Source organism: Lepidochelys olivacea (genome assembly GCF_965140295.1).
Source record: "Lepidochelys olivacea isolate rLepOli2 genome assembly, chromosome: 8".
Classification (NCBI taxonomy): Eukaryota; Metazoa; Chordata; order Testudines; family Cheloniidae; genus Lepidochelys; species Lepidochelys olivacea.
Window position 1 is genome coordinate 44,261,626 of NC_140418.1, and position 21,806 is coordinate 44,283,431.

The following is a 21,806-nucleotide window of genomic DNA, read 5'->3' on the forward strand; positions in this document are numbered from 1 at the left end:
CACAGCTACGCACCAGTAGTGCTGGTCATATAGACACTTACTACAGCCCTGGAATGGTTTTTCCATCTCTGATGTAAATCCACCCCCTCACAAGGCAGTAGCGAGGCTGATGGAATAGTTCTTCTAATGGGGTTTGGGTGACCTAGCTACATTATACAGAGTGAAATTTTTCACAGCCCTGAGCAGTGTAGCTCCCTTGACCCACATTTTGGGCGTAGTCTGTCTGTATGAAACCTGGTCATCAGCATTACGTGAAAGATGACTAAGTACATGGTAAGTAAATGACCCTTCCCATTGATACCATTTAATCTCATCTGGACTGCAGCAGTCTTCTGCTATTCCGTAACTAAAGCATTTCTCCTCCTCCCAACCCTACCACCACCACACCCACCCACCACAGAGAGTACATCACCCAGAAGAGACAAAATACAGCAAATCATTTTCTCCCTAAACCCCTTCCTCTCCCCAAGTCTCTGTATTTTGGGAAAGTCAGCGGATGCTCCAAAGAAACGGGGCAAAGCTTTCAGACAATATGCAGTCTATCACAGGCAGTACATGCTTCAGTCTTGCCATGACAAACAGAACAAGTGGTGAGGGGTGGCGGGGCGGGTTGGGTGGGAAGGAGAGCAGAAGTCAGTTAAGTTAGGAACTGGCAGCAAACAAGTTATATAAAGCAGTTCATTACATATGGCTAGGTTCTGGAGACTGGTTTCTCTCTCTGGTTTTGGTGTCCTCAAATCACTAGAGCTTATTGAACAGAGCAAGTGCCAGGATGCTGGGAAGATTTTTAAAGTGTTTCTAAAAAGCAATTTTCATTGAGCTTGTAGAATAGAGCTGCTTCCTCCAAAGGAATGAGTAGCTTCGAAGAAGTTGTTTCCCTCAGCTCAGTACGGAGATTGAGAGCTCTACAAGGCCTTGTGACTGGAACACTGAACAGAGGTCACTGGACAGTTCAGAACTGGGGCAGAATGCAGCATCTGTCAGACCACGAACACCAACTAGGGTTAGAGAACCGAATGCCTCCTGCTACTCTTGCTACATTCTCGATTGCCCGCCCCACAACCTTGTCTTAGATTGAAGAATATGCAAAAGCTAGCCTGAACTTATGGAGGCTTCCATTCCAGGAGCTACATTTCTCTTCTTTCAACTTGTTATTGGGAAGGGAACAGCTGGCCTGTAATCTTGAAAGACCCACATGCTTCTACTCCAGATGAAGAGGTTCCAAAACCTGTAGTCTCAGGGTACGTCTACACAGAGATAAAAAACCTGCGTCTGGCCCATATCAGCAGACTTGGGCTGACGGGCTAAAAAACTGCTTGGCAGACATCCAGGCTCAGGCTGGAGTCTGAGCTCTGGGACGCTGCAATAGTGGATGGTCCCAGAGCTCAGGCTCAGCAACCTTTAGCTCTGCAACCCAAGTTAGCTGGCCTGGGTCAGTCACGGCTGTGTCACAGAGCTTTTCTCTTAGTATAGACGTACACTTAGGGAGTACACTTGGTGCCATTGTTGGGAACAAAGAACATTCTTTAAAATTACACTACTGGTGACACTTAAAACCTTGGTTTAGTGTGGATTCTTTATATACCACAGTAAACCCCCTAATAGCTGTGACTAGAAGATAAAAGGCACATGATCAACATAAAAGCCACGTTTATAATAACCTTACCTGTACTGATATATTAAAACCAAAATACTTCACAATTCTAAATCACTTCTACATACATGTTACCTATTAAAATCATTTGCTTAACTCAGTTTTGACAGTAGGAACCAAGACTGGCTAGTTTCACTTTCACATTCTCATGTCCTCAAGTGACACTGGCCAAACTTCTTTATTTTCTGGATAACATTTCTATTCTTAAATTTATTTTCTGTGAAACCTGCATTTCGGTTCCCCAAACAATTGGCTCTGTGGTCCTTGGAACAGTGCATTCTGCCACCAGAGGCAGGAGTGTGAAAAGGAACAAACAGAATTTAATCTGAAGCACAAGTTAAGCAACCCAGACCTGCAGGAGCTGTTAAACAAGACATGAAAGACCAGCCCAGGAAAAGTACAGAAGGTACAGAATGGGGAAGGGAACCTAAAGAATGGATACCTTATGGTAAAATCAAAATGAAAGCTCTTTTTCCTTTTCAGAAAGCAACCAAAGGAAAAAATGAACACGTTATTATACTTATGATAGAAAGCAATACATTCATTTGGGTAGTGCTAATGGAGCCCTACTTGTATATGTTACTTTAAAAAATAATTCCTCCAAGTCACTGCCATCAGTGAGCACAGTTTCTGAAGGAAACCAGAGGTGGGAGATAATTTCCCATCACTCCATGTGATAAATTGCTTTCCTAACCTGTCTAATTCCCTATGTGGTACTTGGCTGAAAGCAGAAATTGTTTGAACAGATCCATAAATAGATTCCAGAAACTCTAATGACCTCACATTTTAGCCAGGAACTGAGGAAGATACCAGGGAGTGAGGGCCTGTGGCAATTGTTGAGGAACCAAATAAAATTCTTCATTATTTCACTTCAAGGTAGCCCCAGACAGACCAAGCAACCTTTGCATGGCTTCAGGCACAGTGCACCAAGAGGACCTGAAGGGTGTAATGCTAAGCCTATCTTTAAAAAGGGAAAAGGTGGAGTAAGGTAACTATGCTCTGTTACAGGCTTGCGTGAACTGCCCGAATCTATCATAAAAGACAGCTTGATGGAATGGGGTGGACAGACATGGGTGTAAATAGAAACCAGCACACTTTAAAGAAATCTGAACAGCTGATCTCAGACAGAATTATCCTCCTAGTAAGGAGGTCACACAGGCTGTTGACCAGGGAAACACATGTGACGTCTAGCTAGATGTCAGACCGTTTTCAACAAAGTACCACTTGCAAACTTGATTCTTAGATCAGTCAACCTGGGCATGGCAGAAAGTCAAAGTGGGTAAACTGGTTAAATGGGAGTGCTCATTATAAACAGGAACCGGTACTAGAAATGGAGAAGTCAAGGGGGAACCAAACAAGAATACAATAGTTAAAGCATGCAGGAAAGACAAAGGCAGCAATATAAGAACAAGTTAATGCTGTAGTAAAAAGATTTAGAATTTTCTCCTGCTATTTGTGGAAAGAATGCAGTTTCATTCATAAATCAGGAGTGAGACAATCAATCATGGTGCTACAATGGCTAAGCAACCAAATGGCTAAAGTGTTATTAGGTTAATATTACAGAAGAAAGTTTGGGCAGGAAATAAGGGAGACATTAAAATACAGCTAATGAGACAAGCAGGTTAGAGTATTCAAATATTTACTAAATCGGCAGCTCTGGAGATATCTAGTTGAGGGGGCTATGAGAGTGAACTAAGGATTTTATTGAACCACTTCAGTTACTTCCAGAAAGAAATGGGGAGCAATTAGAGGATTGCAAACAAATATGCTCCCAACTTTCAAAGAGGAAAGAAAAATAACGAGTAATTACTGCTTGTAAATTTAGCTTCTACTCCTATAAAAATTGAATGTGAAGTAACTACCATGGTACCAGTGTACCATTAAAGTCACAAGTTCTGCACCAATTTAGGAAGTATCATTAAACTCAGCTTTACCTCACCCATGTGGCATATACGCTATATTTGCGATTTTTGTCACTAATTGAAAAAGTAACGCAGGTGAGTTAAAGCTACCTTGAGAACTGAAGGAATCAGGAAATACAAGAACTCAATCTTGCTAATATTGGATTACTTCGTCTTAAACAGATAAGAAAACTCCTATGCCAACACATTGGGCCTCACTCCCATAGGTCCCCCATCCTCACTGCTATACTTGGGCATAGCCGCTTCTGCCCCGCTCCCGCTTTGCTCCTATCCTGTTTGCTGACTCCCATACTCTCCTCTCAACCCACATCTCATAAGCCCCATATCCATGCCAAAGCTGAAGTAAACCCTGGTGAGCTCCAGCCGTCCTGACTGGGACCCCAGTAATGCTGTAGCTGCCAAGGAGAGGAGCAGCTCCTTCCCTCACCTGTCAGATGGGCGCTGAGGCAGTATTCTCTACCCAGGCTTTTGCACCAATTCTTAAGGAGGCAGAGGCCAGGACCCCTCAGAGACACCCTGGTCGAGGGCTAGGCAGAGTTCATGCTCTGAGGTCTGAGCGCTCCCCCTCACAAAACATTCAGACACTGGCACTGTAAGCAAAGCCAGATATCTGAATTCCTTTGCATCCGGAGACCAAGCAGGTATACAGGTTCCTCCCAGGCTTCTTTGCTCTTCAGGTATATCAACTGCGCTGAAGAAAGTAAGGCAAATTTCTGGTTGTTCTAGATCTGTCATCTGCTATCTAGCTGACGACACTCACGGTGCCAGGGACTGTTCCTTGAAAGAGTTCTTGATTTGAATATGCAGCTCTTACAGGTTGTTTCTCAAACAGTTTTGAGGTGGCCAGCTATATTTGTGTGTAACAAGAGAATGAAGTGGTGTTTCCCCCATCCTCCGTGGACTTCCTGACATTTTGGAAACCATTACTGAAACAACGTACCTTTTCTGTTTGTACGTCAACATTGCTTCTGCAATAGGCAACTGGTGTGCACAGTTTGCCCCGGCTATATACTGGGTTATTCTGGAGACAATATCTGGTGTTTCCTGAACTGCAATAGAATGAAAAGAAGAGACAGGAGCAGAATAAGGACTATTCTTCACTAATGGAAACTGCAAAATGTCACCAGCAAATTAAATCATGCAAGATCAACCAGGGCAAGAAAGAAAAATAGGGGACACTGTCAGTCGCTTGGTCAAGAATTGGGTAATGAAAAGAGGGACTCAAATTTAGAAAGAAAGATACGTTTCAAAACAAGGTGCCAACCAGAGCAGACAGCAAGAAAGACTAACAAGATCAATGCCATGTGCTCCTCCCCAAGAGTTCAGTGTGTGGCTCAACAGCACCCCTTGCTTAGAGAAGAGAGGAGAGGCACCGCTGCATAGCAACATGAGAGTTTCTCTAGTCCTCAGAGCTGAGTGCATGACTTCTGCTACGGCAATGACCTTGGGAAAAGGAGAACAAAGGGGTCACCCACGGTGTGGTGTAAGGCTCTACCCCCAAGGGGATGCAGCATCGGCCTTCTGAAAAGACCCAAAATGCTGGTTCCCCTCACACAGAAGCATAGAAGGAAAAAACAGTGTTTTGGCAGAGGTAGCCATGATTCCATGGTGAAGGCTGAATTGAGTTTTGCATTTAAAATAGGAATTCGGCCTCTTACGTACGAAGAGTACCAAGTATCCTCCTCAAACTTTTGGCACCACTTTTTTGAGCACAGAATGGGTCTTCTGAGAAGTCACAAGCAAACCTATTAGTTTAGGAGTTAAAAAATAATTTAAGATGGGTTTTACAGGATGCTAAATTTCTGTCAGACCATTTTTTGTTCTGAATGTTATTAATGGAAATAATGAAAATTCAGACTTCCCATATGTTAAAACTCACTGAAGTTGTGTGCATTGGCTACATTTGAAGAAGTCTTAACAATTCATTTTTTTTTTTTGGTCATTCTTCATAAACTTTCTTCAGAGAAGTTCACAAAGAACTGCTGTCTTTCAAAATGGCTGCCATCTCCTTATGTTCTCAATGGGATTGAGAGCCATGAACTAGGATGCCCTCTTCTGGCTTGGCCATCACCAATCATGGCTTCCAATGAGAATGAACTTCCCTGAAGGCTTCACTCCCATTTGGTAGCCAATTCAAAAGAGAGCCTATTTATCAACAGAGGGCACCTGTGGCCCAAATCCCATTGCAGGAAATGGCAGCCATTTTGAAAAAAGGTAGTAGTTCTTGAATGTCTTTGAGGAATGTCATTCTTCAGCAACTGGAGAAACTTTCAGTAAGGAAAAGCAGCAAAAAATAACCATTACTCCTAAAAAAACGAAAAAACTTCAGACTTGGCCAATGCTCATAAAGCACCGAGTAGAATGAAAACGGATTTTGTTTAAATAAATTACAACCTGTTGAAAATTCCACTCTATAAAGCACAATTTTACACAGAGTTCTCTCTATCTGTAAAATGCACAGCTATGGAAGGTCATGCTGCATGTGCTCATCCAGTACAAGATCACATTTTCTTCTTCAACCTTGAAGTAATGCATGCACCACTACACGTGCCTGTGCATGCCAGATAAATGGAGTTCATTACAAGGGAAAACATAGTAAGTTCTTACACAGGCATAAAGAAAAGTTTTACGGGCACATATAGCTCACTTAAATTTGGAGGTAAGCCAGTCTCATTAGCAACTAAGGCAGTGCTGCTGGCTGAAGAGAAAAATCGGTGTGACTTTGGACTATAATACATACCGTATGGAAGACATCAGTTGCAACTTTGTTGGGATTCCAAGGAGAGTTTCTTTCTAAGCTTTATTTTTATCCAACAGCCACCAACTCAATAGCAACAAGCTATGCTGACCTTATGTGCTTCCATGGACTATTTTTTCCCCTGAGACTTAAACTCTAGAACAAGGACACAAACTAATCAAAACTGACCTTCTTTTCCCGATCTAAGAACTTCGGCATTTTCTCCCGAAAAGTTAACTCTCTGCAGCCTATGACCAATGACTTTTGTAGATGCCCAAACAAAACTGAACATTGGGCAATTCAGGAAAGAATAGATTTCAAATAAAATGTTTGGGAAAGTGCATTGGTATGGAATGAATGATTGCCAACAAGTCTGCCATGCAAAGCTTTATATATGTAGCTTTATTTGCTGAAAACCCTACATGCTAAAGCAACTGCTTTGATGCTGAACTGGTTCATCTGTGAGCCAGTTCCATTCTTCTCCCTCAAGACTTTAAGGAGCTAAATAAGGGAAATGCCTACACTCTTAGTTCCCAGTACCTTAAAGAGTTGCTCTGCTCACTGAAGTCTCTGGACAACCTGACTTCCTAATTAACTCTCATAGCCCTGCTGAATTCCTAACTGAGAATACAGAAAAATGCCAGGTTAGGAATATCAATGATAAAATACTTTAGAGTTTAAAAATTAAATATATTAGTGAGAAACTGAAAGTTTGTAAGCTTGTGCTTGTCAGAGTCCAGGTTTGTGTGAAGTGTGTATGGTGAATTTTTACGTCAATGTTGTCATCAGTATTGATGATTAATTGTAAAAGTAATGGAAAAGAGGAAATTGCTTCCCTATAACTGGAAGTTCTTCTAGATGTGTGCTCCTATTTGTATTCCAAACACAAGTGCACATGCGCACCATGAACTCAGTCAGAAGATTTCTGTAGCAGTGCTCATCAACTCACACATGCACCACACGTAGCCTCGTGGTGCAGGTGAGGTTATATGAGGCTGCGCAGGATGACACTCCCCCAGTCATCCTCTTACTGATGACCATAGCAGCGGGGATGGAGGGCGGGTACTGGAATACAAATAGTGACCACAGATCTCAAAGAACCTCCAGTTACAGGTAAGTAACCTCCTCTTCTTCTTCTTCTTCGAGTGATGGGCCCTATATGTATTCCAAGTGCGTGTGAGTAGCAAGCAATGATCATTGCAGAGGGAGGTGCGAGGATGCAAGGGCTATTACAGTCTGGAGGACGGCGCAACTCACAGCTGTATCAGCTGCCACTCTCAGGCTATGGCATAGTGGGTGGTGAAAAGTGTGCACAGAATGCCACGATACATCAGCCAGGGCGGTGGAGGTGGCCACTTGCAACGACGTTGAGTGTGCCGTAATCCAGCCAGGTTGCATGGTGTTAGCACATAGCATTCTTGGATGCGTGCTGAGACCCACTTCGAGATGTGCTGGGAGGAGAGGCTTGGCCCCCGGATCTGTCCGCAATAACCATGAAGAAGTGTGGGGATAGTCCAGGATGGCAAGGGTGGAGATGGTGTCGAGCCCAGGGGGTGAAACCGTGTAGGACGCTCTGGTGGAGGTCTGCCTACGGTGCGTAAGGATGAGTCACACCGGTGTCAAACAGACTTTGTCTATTCCTGAGTCCCATCCAAAAACCAGGCTGTGAGATGAAGGAGGCCAGGGTTGGGGTGGCAGACACTGCCCCTGGTCCCGGGTGAGGAGGTCTGGGAGCAGGCATAGTATCTTAGGAGATCCAGAAACCAAAACCGACTGGCCCAGAATGGGGCAATTAGGATAATCGTGGCCTGGGGTCTTGTCAGATCTTCTGTAGGACCCGGGGAAGGAGATGAATGGGGATGGAAGGCAGGAGTTTGCTGCAGCAAGGCAGGAGAGCACTGCCTTGGGAGCCAGGCTCCATGGCCCTCAGTGAACAGTACAGGGGGAACTTGTGATTGTTGCACATGGCAAAAAAGGTCCCACCGAGAGATGTCCCTGGTATGGCAGAGGGAGTGGAGAGAGGGGTCATGGAGTTCCCCCTTGTGACTGATGTACCAATGCTGGCTGACCACAATGGCCAGGGAGTTCCGCATGCCCAGGAGGTAGGCCGCACGGTGGATACACTGGTTCTGGAGGTAGATGGATTCCGTACAGAGTGACAGGGATTTGGTGCCCCCTTGCCTGTTGATATAGGCCACTGCCAGCCATGGTATTGTCGGAGAGGAGCTGAACATGAGCGGCATGGGTGGGAGGCCAGGACAGACAGGCCAAGCGGACTGGTCGGAGCTCCAGTACGTTGATGTGTATGCAGGCCTCACGCTGCGTCCAAACCCCCTGGGTGGTGTGTGTGCACAGATGAAAGCCCCAACCAGCGAGGGAGGCATCTGTGGTCAGGGGGATAGTCGTGACAGCGCAGTGAAGGGAGTGCTAATGAGCACCTTGGAAGGGTTGGGCCACCATATGAGGGAAGCCCAAACCGACCATGGGACAAGCAGTGGGCTATCCAGCAGGGCGTTATGGGGCTGGACAACTGACAGGAGCCACATCTGGAGGCAGCGCATGTGCAAGCGGGCATGCAGCATTGCATAGGTGCAGGCCGTCATGTGCCCGAGGAGGCAGCAGCACACCATAGTGCAGGGGCTGCGGTGTAGGTCCTCCACCACAGCCATCAGCGCAGCGAAGCAGTCCACCAGGAGAAAGCCACGAGCCACCATGGAAATGTGGCGGGCACCAATAAAGTGGATCATCTGCGTGAAGAAATCAGCACTTGTCCTCTCGTTGATATAAATGCCAAGCGTAGTGAGGAGAGAGCAAAGAGCATGAATCGCAGATGTAAGCTTGGCATGGGAGGACGTGACGTGAATGCCCATGGGCTATTACTATACTGAAGGGGAGAACTCTGACCTGCTAGTGGTTGGCGCCCACACGGAATAAAGAAATTTGCAGTGGACTGGGCAGATGTTGATATTTCATATTGAGAGCTGTGAACCAGACTCCCTGGAGAAGGGAGGGAAAGATCAAGGTGAGCATCACCATATGGAACTTGGTCTTGTTGATAGAGGTGTTGAGAAGGGGGAGCTCTCCGTCCTTCTTCAGGATAAGAAAGTACAGAAGGTAGAACTCCTTGCCAACAAAGGGATTGACTACCTGTTCCATCCACCCTTGGCTAGGAAGGTGCGTGCCCTGCATTGCAGGAGGGCGTGATGTGAGAGATCCCCTGTACGAGTCCGGGGGGCAGGTGCAGCGGGAAGGTAAGAAACTTGAGAGTAACGGTGCCACACAATCTCCAGCACCTAATGGTTTGTGGTAAGCTTGCCCCAGTTGTGGGCAAAAAGGGCAAGATGGCCCCCAAATGTGACAGAGGGGGCCGAGGGTGGTGACGTGGGGGGCTTGCAGCTCCCGATGCACGTGTCAAAACTGTGCCTGAGGTGGTTGTTGAGGCAAGGAGGAAGAGGTGGCTGTGACAGTGGCTGAGGCCGCTGGGACTTGTGTGCTTTTGTGGGGGCATCCTGATAGCAGGGCAAGGGGTCTGGTACAGCGCAAAGGACCGGGGTCCCGAGCGTTGTCATTGCTGCCTCTGCTGGGGAGTATCTCTCAAGACATTGAAGCATCGCCCTCAAGTCCTTCAGGGAGTGAAGGGACTCAGCAGTCCTATACAAGAACAGCTTGTCCTGGTTGAAAGGGAGGTCTTGGACCTCCCATGGGAAGCTGGAGAACTGTAGCCACAACTCCCGGTGCATGACTACCTCTGGTGGTGAGGGAGCAGGAGGACATGTCCACTGCTTTGACTGAAACCTGGAGGGTCACCTTGGCCGTCAGGCAACCTTCTTGTACCAGGACCTGGAAGTGTTGCCGTTTGTCCAGTGGCAAGTCATCCAGGAACTCTACTAGCTTGGCACAGTTGGTAAAGGCATACTTTGCCAGCAGAGCCTGGTAGTTAGTAATGTGAAACTAAAATGCTATGGAAGAGAAGACCTTCTGGCCCAGAAGATCCAGGCATTTAGCTGCCCTGTGTGGAGGGGCAGAGCCATGTGTGTGCTGTCTCAAGTGTTTATTTGCCATGTGTATCACCAATGAAGGAGGGGCAGGTGAGAGAAGACAAAGTCCACCCTTACTGGGGGACAAGTACACCTCTACCCCGATATAACGCGGACCTCAGGAGCCAAAAAATATCTTACTGCGTTATAGGTGAAACCATGTCATATCGAACTTGCTATGGAGGGGCGGGTAGGGAAGGCTGTGCCTCCCCAAACAGCCTGACCCCGCCCACTTTCTGACCCCCACCAACTTCCCAACCTCTGACTGACCCCTTAGAACCCCCGACCCATCCAACCCCCCCTGCTCCCTGTCCCCTGACACCCCCTCCACCCCGAGACCCTCTGCCCCTTATCCAACCCCCTGGCCAGAATGTCAGAGCCAGACATGCTTCTGCCGTAGGCGCCAACTCTGGGGCTGGAGCACCCACTAGCAGCTCCCTGCCCTGCCCCCCCCCCGCCCCACCTCCTCCCCTGAGTGTGCTGCCACCACTCCGCTTCTCCTCCCGCCTCCCTCCAAGGCTTGCCGCAAATCAGCTGTTTGGCACAGCAAGCCTGGGAGGGAGGAAGGAGCGGAGTGGAGCTGGGGCAGGGAGTGATTCCTCTGAACCCCCCCCCGGTTACTTGCTGTGGCCCTCCCCACGCCCCCTGCCTCAGCTCACCTACGCCCCACCTCCTCTCCTGAGCACACCACCGCTCCGCTTCTCCCCCCTCCCTCCCAGGCTTGCGCAAGCCTGGGAGGGAGGGGAAATGCTTTACCGCGTTATATCCGAATTCGTGTTATATCAGATCGCATTATATCGGGGTAGAGATGTACCTGATTCTGCCTGTTTGGGCATGGGAGCACAGGAGGCAGGTCTGTACCAGACTGCTTGCTGCCCATTAACTATGGTCCCGGATCGAACGGTGCATACAGCTGGAGAACCTCCTCCATGAGGAACTTACTGAAACAGAGCAGACAAGCCTCAACTCCGCGGTGGGAAAGACCCGCAAATCTCACAGCAAGATGGGCTTCCCTGAGACAGTAAAAGCAAGGGTGGTACTCATTGCTCACTGAGAACGAGCAAAGGCAAAGCACAGTTCTTGAACCACAGAACATGGGGCATAATCCCCCAGAGACCAGGCCCCAAACGGGCAAGGGTGAGAAACTATACTAACAGTAAACTGTAGAAGATAACAAAAAACTGTAAGAATTCAGACTTCGACCATGGGTAAGAAGAAACAAAGGTAATGTTGTCTTGCACAGCCTCATAACCACGTCTGCACCATGTATGGGCCTACAGACACTGATACAGAAATCTCACTTCCGTTTGGAAAACAAACAGCAAGGATCTGGAGGCAGGGGTTGAGGTTCAGTGAGGTGGGGTTCAGGTATGGAGGGCTAGGGGAGTTCTGTATGTACCCAGTGAGGTTTGGCAGGGGTGTCTGGGTATGGGAGGTCTGGATGTACAGGGATTGGGTGGATGGGGAAGCAGCTCCCCGTACAGTGACCCCTCCCCCCCACAGCTGAGGAGCGATGGGGGCAGGAAGCAGGGGAGGATGCTGAGCTTACTGCAGCTGGGGGAAGTTTCTGGGGGTGGGTCTGACATAGAACCAGACACTCCTTGCAGAGGAAGAGGAAGTCCTATCCTCTCCTGCCTCCAGTCCAGATGGGTCTAGCAGCTGATCCCTGCTCAGGGTAGGAGCCACTGGCTGGAGTGTCCCCAGCCCTGCAGTGATTTACCTCTCTGCCAGCTACTCTGGGTGCCTGAAACGATGTACCTGCTCTGCTAGGGAGTGGTGCATGACTGCTTTTGAAGTTTTCCTTTGCTTTCCTGTCAGAAAGTCATTTTTCCGCAGGAAAGCAAAGAAATCTGTGGTGGACATGAATTCTGCCAAGCGCAGTGGTGCAGAATTCCCTCAGGAGTAAAATAGGAACCATCATTTGAGGGTTATAACTTGACTATAACTATATCGAGAACTTTGGATTGGAATGACAGAATTCTATCTTGATCACTTACAAAACTATTTGGCAAATGAATGTTATATACAAGAATAAAAATGATGAGACCCTAGAAGAGAGTGTCAGGTTGTAGAAAAATGATATGGCATTTTAGGAATAGTATGTGATTGTGTAATGAAAGGCTCTCACAATACACATACACAAAAGGACAGAATTCAGGTTGCCAATGCATGCATCTGCAGTGTGTGTACATTCCTTTTGTCTAAATAATAACTTATGTAACCTCAGTGAGAATGGCAGAGCATAACAACATGTTTACATTCTACTCTGCTTCTGAGGGAAAAACCGTTATGTAGAGCAAAGAAGTAAAAAGAATCTGCATTATAGATCTGGTCCCATGTGATCTTGTTAGGAAAGTTCCCTAGTAAAGTGACCCATTCATGTTTTTTGCTGGTTGAACTGCTTGAGAACAGAATGGGAACTAGTTGCTGATCTGACACAGGCTGGTTCTCACTCAGGTTGGGGCAGTGACAAAGGGTGTCTTTCACTGGAACAGATGCTTCCAGCAGGCTTCAGAAATAGGATTATTCTCACATGCAAAGGATATTATCTACTTTGAGACAATGATAAAAAACAGAAGAGCTCTCTGTAAGGGTGAAAGCTCGTCTATCTCACCAACAGAAGTTAGTCCAATAAAAGATATTACCTCCCCCATCGTGTGTCTCTAAAACAATTTAGATTAGTCAAGACTATAGAGGATTGAGGAACTCTTGAAAGACTTAAGAGCTACTGTGGGTAGTTGGCTAAAGTGATGGAGAGGACCCCGGAACAAAAAAAACAACCAACCAAGATCTGGGGGAAAATACAGAAATCCTGAGAAAGGCACTGAATCTCCTGGAGTGGCAGTGGAAGACCACAAAGAATGACATTTAAGACTCCAAAAGAGTCAGCATCTGAAAAAGCAATATGGAACTGGAGAGCGAAGGGAAGACAGTGAAATTCTCTGAACTCTTAGATTTGTAGCTCTTGCATTTATTTGCAATTTTCTAACATTACTAACTCAATCAAGTTGTTTGCTCCATGCACCCCAAAAATTAAAACAGGCTCTTACCAGTGGTCTGTGCTTCAAGTTTATTAAACAAATCTCTCCAGGCTAAGTCTTGGAAGAAGTTGTTGTACCTGTAATCTACAGAGCCTAGATACTTCGCCACTGGATGAGAACCTAAGAGGAGAGAAAAATAAGCCAGTTGCTCCAAATGCTGAACATACTGACAGTATTAGGCTTGGTCTACACTAAACAGTTAGGTTGACCCAGCTACATTGTGCAGGGATCAGAAAAATCCACCTGAGCGAAGCTGGTCAGCCGATCTAAATCCCCATGTAAGCAGCACTCTGCCAATGGAAGAATTCTCCCATCAATCTAGCTACCCACCTCTCGGGGAGGTGGATTACCTGTACCAATGGGAGAACCCCTCCCGTCGGCATATGTAGTGTCTGCTGTGCCGCTGTAGCATTTCAAGTGTAGACAAGCCCTTAGTATGGAAAGAATTTAAGTTCAAAATAAAATTATCTAGATGCTCCATTAGTATGTTTTCAATTGCAACAGAAAGCAATTTAGGCCAAAGTTTTCAGACTCGTGTGTTTAAAGTTAGGATCCTAGATAAAAAGTGGCCTGATTTTCAGGAGCGATGAGCATCTGCAGCTCACACTGACGTCAGCACAGAAGCACAGCCACATGGGTTTCTCCCCAGTTATGGTTTTCCTGGCATTCTAGCTAATGATGCCTATCAGGCAGCCATCGTACAGAAACTCACATTCTTCAGATGAACAGAAAAAACCACACAGCAGAGATGCAAATTAGATATCTAGAGCCAATCGCAATGCAGACAGATCCCCAAATGGAGTTGTTCTCTCAGTAACCAAGCTGTGGTGATGCAAGTCTTTCTGTTCCAATTGTGTAGTATAATCCCTGCTGCTCAGATCAAACATTCTTAGTACAGGAGTCCAACTGTTTTCCAGCATCAGAGACGCTGCTTCAGTTTGACTCCCTTGAGCAGATCTAAACATTCTAAAGTGTAAACGAAAGCAAAAATAAGAGACCGAAGAAAACAAGGACTGAGAAACTGCTGAGGAGAAAAATACTTGTAAAATAGTGAGACTCTGTGACTCAGCTCTTCCATTGTGACTCAACTCCTACTCCCGCTTTAGCCAAAGGGAATTTTGCAAATTACTTTAATAGCCGCATGTGCATCAGATCCTTCCTTCCGCTCTGCAGGTCACCAGGGCTCTTGTCCTCAAAAGAGCTGTGATATACTGTCTGTGTTTGTATTCAGAGAAGATACCCTCTCCTCTAAATTCTGTTCTAACTCATATCACATCTGTTCCGAAACAGGGAGGGTGCAATTTAATTCAACCAAGAAAAACCTCAGGTTTTTTCCCCCTTAGGGGAAAAAAAAAGAAGCAATGGGAAAAAAAATCAAGGTTTTATTAACGAGACATGTGAAACGTAAACAGAGTTAGCAAAGAAAAGTTTGCAGTTCTACTGGAACACACACATGCAGACTCGCTAAATGTGTCCCTACACAACTAACTAGTTACACCTACTGCTCTTATCAGTCATTAAATACACACTTTTATCAGTGTATTTGTTTTTTCAACTTTACTGAAAAGCTTTACGAAGTTTTACTACATTCAGATTTGCAGGGTTAGAGAAAGGGTTGACTAACACAGAGCTGGCTGAGGAGGTGGTCAAGGCATTTAAAAACTACGTTCTGGAGTTAGCAATTCTGACTCCTGAGGTGTCGGAAATCTTCCACCACTTTGAGATGGGCTTTTTCACGGCTTCCTCCAAAACCAGATTAGTGATCGAAATCTGGATACTCAATTTTAAATGATAGAGGAGGACAGAACTCAGGATTGTAACTTCTATCAGTCACATTCTAGCCTCTGCTGTTCCTTGCTCAACCAATATTTTCTGTATTTTGGATTAGTCGTGTTGGCTAAGTAATGGAAAGGTTCCATAGCTTCTCCAAATCTCTCGATTTTATCCTTGTGTGCTTCCAATTCTTTAAATAGCTACCCACATTGACATTTGTGTCATGAGCCTATATCTGCCAAAATTCCCCCAAATTCACCTCATTTGTAATGAACGCTCTGTAGTATCCCTTGTTGTGTAAAAAGCATACCATGTTTCCAATCAAAATCCTCCTCATACCAGTGCAAATTTCAACACATCTGTGGTGTTGAATGCAAACAGACAAGAACTTCTCTAGTTCCCCTGCATTTCTTTGGAAGCTGGGGCATTAAACCTTTTCTGGACAACAAAAAAGAAGGCTGCTGGTGGTTGCAAAAGAATTTCTCAACATGTCACGCACAACAAGTTTTAGGACTGTGCTACATGTTACTTCTTTCTCAATGAGTTTTAAGTAGTGTTTTGAATACCCATGCACCAGGAATTTGGGGCAGAGGATGAATTCTTCTGAGTTTGTAAAGCAAATAGCACAAGGTGGATGTTATGGAAACCAGTAATAAAAATGAACACTTCTGAGAAATTCACCATTTGTTCAGAACAACAAAGGAGAGAAGGTCTTCTTGTCATATTTTTCTCTGCATTCCTAGAGGGTATCTTCAGTCATTTGGATATGGTCTTTTCAACTCTAGAATCAATGGCATTATGCTGGAATGCATTTTTCCTATGTGGACATTCACAGCCACAATAGGACAAATTCTAACCTTCGACTATATTGCGTTAATATCAATGTGATTTTTTTTTATATCTCTTTTTTCCTTCGTTTTTTTACATGCAGCACCTAGCAGTGAACCTGTGAGCATAAGTCTCTCTGAAGGAAACTATTCACCAGAAAATGATTCAATTATTTTTTTCAGTTGTTCATTCTGCACTACATTAAAGGCAATGTTACCAGCATAAGAGTTTTTTCCTACCCCCCCGCAGACGTTCTGGTTAAACTTGGATTTATGCTGGAAATGGTCCACCTTGATTATCATACACATTGTAAGGAGAAAGAAAAAGGAGTACTTGTGGCACCTTAGAGACTAACCAGTCAGTTTGGATGAGCTATTGCCACCAGGAGAGAGAGTTCGTGTGTGTATGGGGGTGGGGGGGGGGGGGTGAGAAAACCTGGATTTGTGCTGGAAATGGCCCACCTTGATTATCATGCACATTGTAGGGAGAGTGGTCACTTTGGATAAGCTATTACCAGCAGGAGAGTGAGTTTGTGTGTGTGGTTTTTGGAGGGGCGGGGGGTGAGAAAACCTGGATTTGTGCTGGAAATGGCCCACCTTGATTATCATACACATTGTAAAGAGAGTCGTCACTTTGGATGGGCTATTACCAGCAGGAGAGTGAGTGTGTGTGTGGAGGGTGAGAAAACCTGGATTTGTGCTGGAAATGGCCCAACTGGATTATCATACACATTGTAAGGAGAGTGATCACTTTAGATAAGCTATTACCAGCAGGAGAGTGGAGTCGGAGGAGGTATTGTTTCATGGTCTCTGTGTATATAATGTCTTCCGCAGTTTCCACAGTATGCATCCGATGAAGTGAGCTGTAGCTCACGAAAGCTCATGCTCAAATAAATTGGTTAGTCTCTAAGGTGCCACAAGTCCTCCTTTTCTTTTTGCGAATACAGACTAACACGGCTGTTACTCTGAAACCTGTCATAAAAGAGGTTGTAACTTTAAGCCTTTGCCTTTCAGTGTTTTTATGGGATAAACAATGCTTGATCTTAGCCATTCTTTGGCTCCTGAATGAAGTTGATGCTGAAGAGCTGATGGAAAGTTGGGAACCGGTGCTTAAAACATAGAGTTGGTTGGGTGTTTTTTAAGTAAATGTCTTTTGTTGGAAAACACTGCTTCATCAAAACAAACTGTTCACAGGAAAGGGTCTGTTTCAACAGATTTCCCATATCTCATTTTAAAGTTCTCAAAACATCCCATTTTGTCATTTTCAATCCTAAAATGTTCCAAGACTTTTCACTTTAGAAACGTAAGTTGATTTATAGTAAAAAAACAAATTCAAAAGAATTGAAATCAAAACCAGCTGTTTTGACCAATCCAATAATTTTTTTTTTCAGTTCATGAAAATATGAAATAGACTTTTGGGCCCAATTCAGGATAGGAATTTTTTTTTTCAAATTCTCAAAAAATTTTTATAGGACCAGAAAACTGTTTCCTGTCCGGCTCTACTTAAATCAGAGATTCTCAACCTCTCTCTTTCTGAGGGCCCCCCCAACATGCTATAAAAACTCCACGGCCCACCTGTGCCACAATAACTGGTTTTCTGCATATAAAAGCCAGGGCCAGTATTAGGGGGCAACAAGCAGGGCAATTGCCTGGGGTCTCATGCCACAAGGCCCCCCATGAAGCTACATTGCTCAGGCTTCGGCTTCAGCCCGGGGTGGTAGGGATCAGGGCCCTGAGCTTCAGACCCATATGGCAGCACTTTGGCTTTCTGCCCTGGGCTCCAGTGAATCTAACCCTGGCCTTGGTGGACCCCCTGAAACCTGCTCAAGGCTTCCCAGGGGCTTGGACTCCTGGTTGAGAACCACTGACTTAAATCACCACCACAGCCCTGCTTCAGTGATAATGGCATTTATGATGTCTCTAGCACAGGGGCGGGCAAACTACGGCCCACAGCCCACATCTGGCTCATCAGCCGTCTTAAGCCGACCCTCAAGCTCCCGCTGGGGAGCGGGATCTGGGGCTTGCCCTGCTCCGGCGCTCCAGCTGGGGCTCAGGGTCGGGGGCCACTCCATGCAGCTCCCAGAAGCCATGGCATGGCCCTCCCTCCGGCGCACCTGCCAGGGAGCAGCTCCCGAAAGCAGCAGCATGGCCCGTCTCCAATGGCCCCCTCTGGCACCTGCGGATGGGGCAGTGTAGAGAGCCGCCTGGCCACATCGCTGCGTAAGAGCTGTAGAAGGGACATGCTGCTGCTTCTGGGAGCCACCTGAGGTGAGCACTGCCCAGAGCCTGCACCCTGAGCCTCCCCCTGAGCCCCAACCCCCAGCCCTGATCCCCCTCCCGCCCTCCAAACCCTAAATTCCAGCCCAGAGCACCCTCCTACACCCCAAACTCCTCATCCCCAGCCCTACCCCAGAGCCCACAGCCTGAGCCTGAGCCCGAGCCCTCCCTACCGCCCCAGCCTGGAGCCCTCTCCCACACCCTGAACTCATTATTTCTGGCCCCACCCTGGAGCGTGCACCCCCAACCAGAGCCCTCACCCCCTCCCACACTCCAACCCCAGTTTTGTGAGCATTCATGGCCCGCCATATAATTTCTATTCCCAGACGTGGCCCTTGGGCCAAAAAGTTTGCCCATCCTTGTTCTAGCAGGATCAGGCACTTCTGCATTTATATACAGAAGTTTCATTCAATGGCACATTTGATCCCGACGAAAGATTTTTCTGTCCAGTGAGATGAACACTAACCATTCTATCTTGATACTTTAACTCTTGACTATGGTTAGATTTCCCTTGACAAGTATTATTTGCTTTCATTACTTCAGGATATTCAATCACTTGACTTCTACCACCTCCTTTAGAATGCTGAATCAGGTAAATTGATACATTGATGTATGGTTGTCACGGACCACCTGTTTATAGTACAGATCGGTAGCTTTCACATTCACTACAGTTGAAATGGAAACAACCACTTATTGAATTCAAAACTAAGATTGAAAAAACTCAACTAGTCACTGTTATACAGAGCTATGTTATCAAGTGGCCAGCCCGGTTCCCAGAAACGCCTAAATTTTTGCAAACCCAGCTCATAACTCCATCCTTGCTTATCCATTCAATGACATTTGATTCAATCCACTAGCCAAGCCCCTCTCTACAATCTATCCCCCCACTCCTCTTCTCCAGGCTTCTAGACAGTTCTAGAACATGTGTAATTGTTTCCCAGTGAATATAACAAGAACCTTGATCTTCTCATCACTAACATTTTTGAAGTTTTTCATTCATAGTCTGAAAGTTTAGACACTAGAAAAATTAGGCTGACTTCAAATGTGTGTTGTGATCATGTCAGCCAGAATGACCTAGGAGTTGAAATAATGAAGAGAAACTCAACAATGAGCTAATTTTTTCCTGCACACAGCTACATATGGGATTTTGCAGAAGAGCCTGGGTGAGCAGTGGGGATGTCATTAACATAGAGAGAAAGGAGGGAGATAGGAAGGTATCTTTGAAAACTCATGGCAATCAGGGGAGGTCCTGGATGACTCAAAAAGGGCTAATGTAGTGCCCATCTTTAAAAAAGGGAAGAAGGAGGATCCTGGGAACTATAGGCCAGTCAGCCTCACCTCAGTCCCTGGAAAAATCATGGAGCAGGTCCTCAAGAAATCAATTCTGAAGCACTTAGAGGAGAGGAAAGTGATCAGGAACAGCCAGCATGGATTCACCTGACTAATTTAATTGCCTTCTATGACGAGATAACTGGTTCTGTGGATGAGGAGAAAGCAGTGGACGTGTTATTCCTTGACTTTAGTAAAGCTTTTGACACCGTCTCCCACAGCAGTCTTGCCAGCAAGTTAAAGTAGTATGGGCTGGATGAATGGACTATAGGGTGGATGGAAAGCTGGCTAGATCATCGGGCTCAATGGGTAGTGATCAATGCCTCCATGTCTAGTTGGCAGCCGGTATCAAGCAGAGTGCCCCAAGGGTCGGTCCTGGGGCCGGTTTTGTTCAATATCTTCATTAATGATCTGGAGGATGGCGTGGACTGCACCCTCAGCAAGTTTGCAGATGACACTAAACTGGGAGGACACTCTGGAGGGTAGGGATAGGATACAGAGGGCCCTAGACAAATTAGAGGATTGGGCCAAAAGAAATCTGATGAGCTTCAACAAGGACAAGTGCAGAGTCCTGCACTTAGGACAGAAGAATCCCATGTACCGCTACAGACTAGGGACTGAGTGGCTAGGCAGCAGCTCTGCAGAAAAGGACCTAGGGGTTATGGTGGACAAGAAGCTGGAGTGTGCCCTTGTTGCCAAGAAGGCGAATGGCATTTTGGGCTGTATAAGTAGGAGCATTGCCAGCAGATCAAGGGACGTGATCAGTCCCCTTCATTTGGCATTGGTAAGGCCTCATCTGGAGTACTGTATCCAGTTTTGGGCCCCACACTACAAGAAGGATGTGGAAAAATTGGGAAGCGTCCAGCAGAGGGCAACAAAAATGATTAGTTGGCTGGAGCACATGACTTATTGTTGGATCATGTTAAAGAAGTTCTGTATTAAAATCACAAATGAGTTTGATTCCCCATAGTTTAAATTCCAGGGTATTACTAATTAAGAGGTCTCTTGGTTTTTGGTACTGTTTCTCTCCCTCTCTGTGTGAAACTTTCAAGGTGCTAATTGTGTTAGTACATCCTAAGACAGAGTCTGTTCTCAAAGCAATACTTTGTAACAATAGAAACAGCACACAGACTCCCCGCCCTTCTGTTGTATTTATCTCGCTTTGTTAACAATTGTGATTAAAATAGAGATAGAGGATGTATGTGGATGGATGCTTGGTGTGGATAATAAATGAATGATCAGGGAGGTGCCAGCCTAAGAATCCAGTGTCTATCGGCTGAAGAAGGCGACAAGTGGAAACAACCAGAGGACCCCGGGAGGGCAGACTTGAATTCACCCAACAGCCTCAGGGATGGGAGAACCAAAGAAGATAACATCTGGCAGCACAGGAGCCGTCAGGAATGTGCCATCTGCTGACTGATTCAGCAACAGCATGATGAAGCAATTCCCATAGACTGGCATAGGAATAAATTCCTATAAAAATGGACTCTAGAAACTGAGTACTTTGGGGTCTGATTCTGCAAACCAACTTCCAGGAGTGTCAGATGTGCATCTGACAAGGCCCTGCTCCCTCCTCGTGTCCAGGCCACCTGGCCAGTGGTAACTCTAAGGCTGGTAACTATAACAACAACCTTGCAGAACCTGTGTGTGTATGAATGAATGTGTGAATAAATATGAAATTGAATGGAATGTTATAGCTATAACGAACTTACTATGATTCTTTCTGTATTCACAATAAATGTGGCATTTTGCCTTTTCCCCTTTAATATGATCCTGCTGGTTTTTATTTTGTTGGTATAACATTTTGGTGGAGAATTGCGAAAGGAGGAATATTGGTAAAAAACCTCAGTTATTGTAAATATTGGTGTGCACACTGCTCCTCTATTGAGCTAGGCATTTCTATTTGGTTAATTAGCCTTCTGACCTCCAGAAGGCAGAGGTAAAATATACAGAGCTCATATTACTAAGCTACGATTACAGAATCCAAGTCCTATTGTTCACTGAAGTATCAGGAGCAACAAGAAGGCCTAAGGGCCAGGCAGTGCTGCTCGCTGGAACAAGGAGTAGCAGGATCAAAGAATCTAGGCTGTGTCACTCGCTGACCTGTGCCAGGTGTGACGAGGACATTTGATAAGCTACGTTTTCAGAATCTACGCTGTGTCACTCCCTGAATAATACCAGGAGTGACAAAGATTGAAATACCCGTGTT

At 45.8% G+C, this 21,806-nt stretch overlaps 1 protein-coding gene across 5 annotated transcripts in view; it reads right to left on the reverse strand.

The window, feature by feature from the left end:
* The window catches only part of PACS2 (phosphofurin acidic cluster sorting protein 2), a 180,179-nt gene that overhangs the window by 48,739 nt on the left and 109,634 nt on the right, over positions 1-21,806 (reverse strand). For 4 of the 5 annotated variants that reach the window (XM_084637745.1, XM_084637744.1, XM_084637743.1 and 1 more), the window contains exons 17-18: positions 13,401-13,511; positions 4,517-4,625 (exon numbers count right to left, since the gene is read on the reverse strand). In XM_084637745.1, coding sequence (XP_084493871.1) covers positions 4,517-4,625; positions 13,401-13,511 — 220 coding nt within the window. The remainder of the gene's footprint in view (positions 1-4,516; positions 4,626-13,400; positions 13,512-21,806) is intronic. The other variant, XM_084637746.1, reaches the window with a different exon arrangement.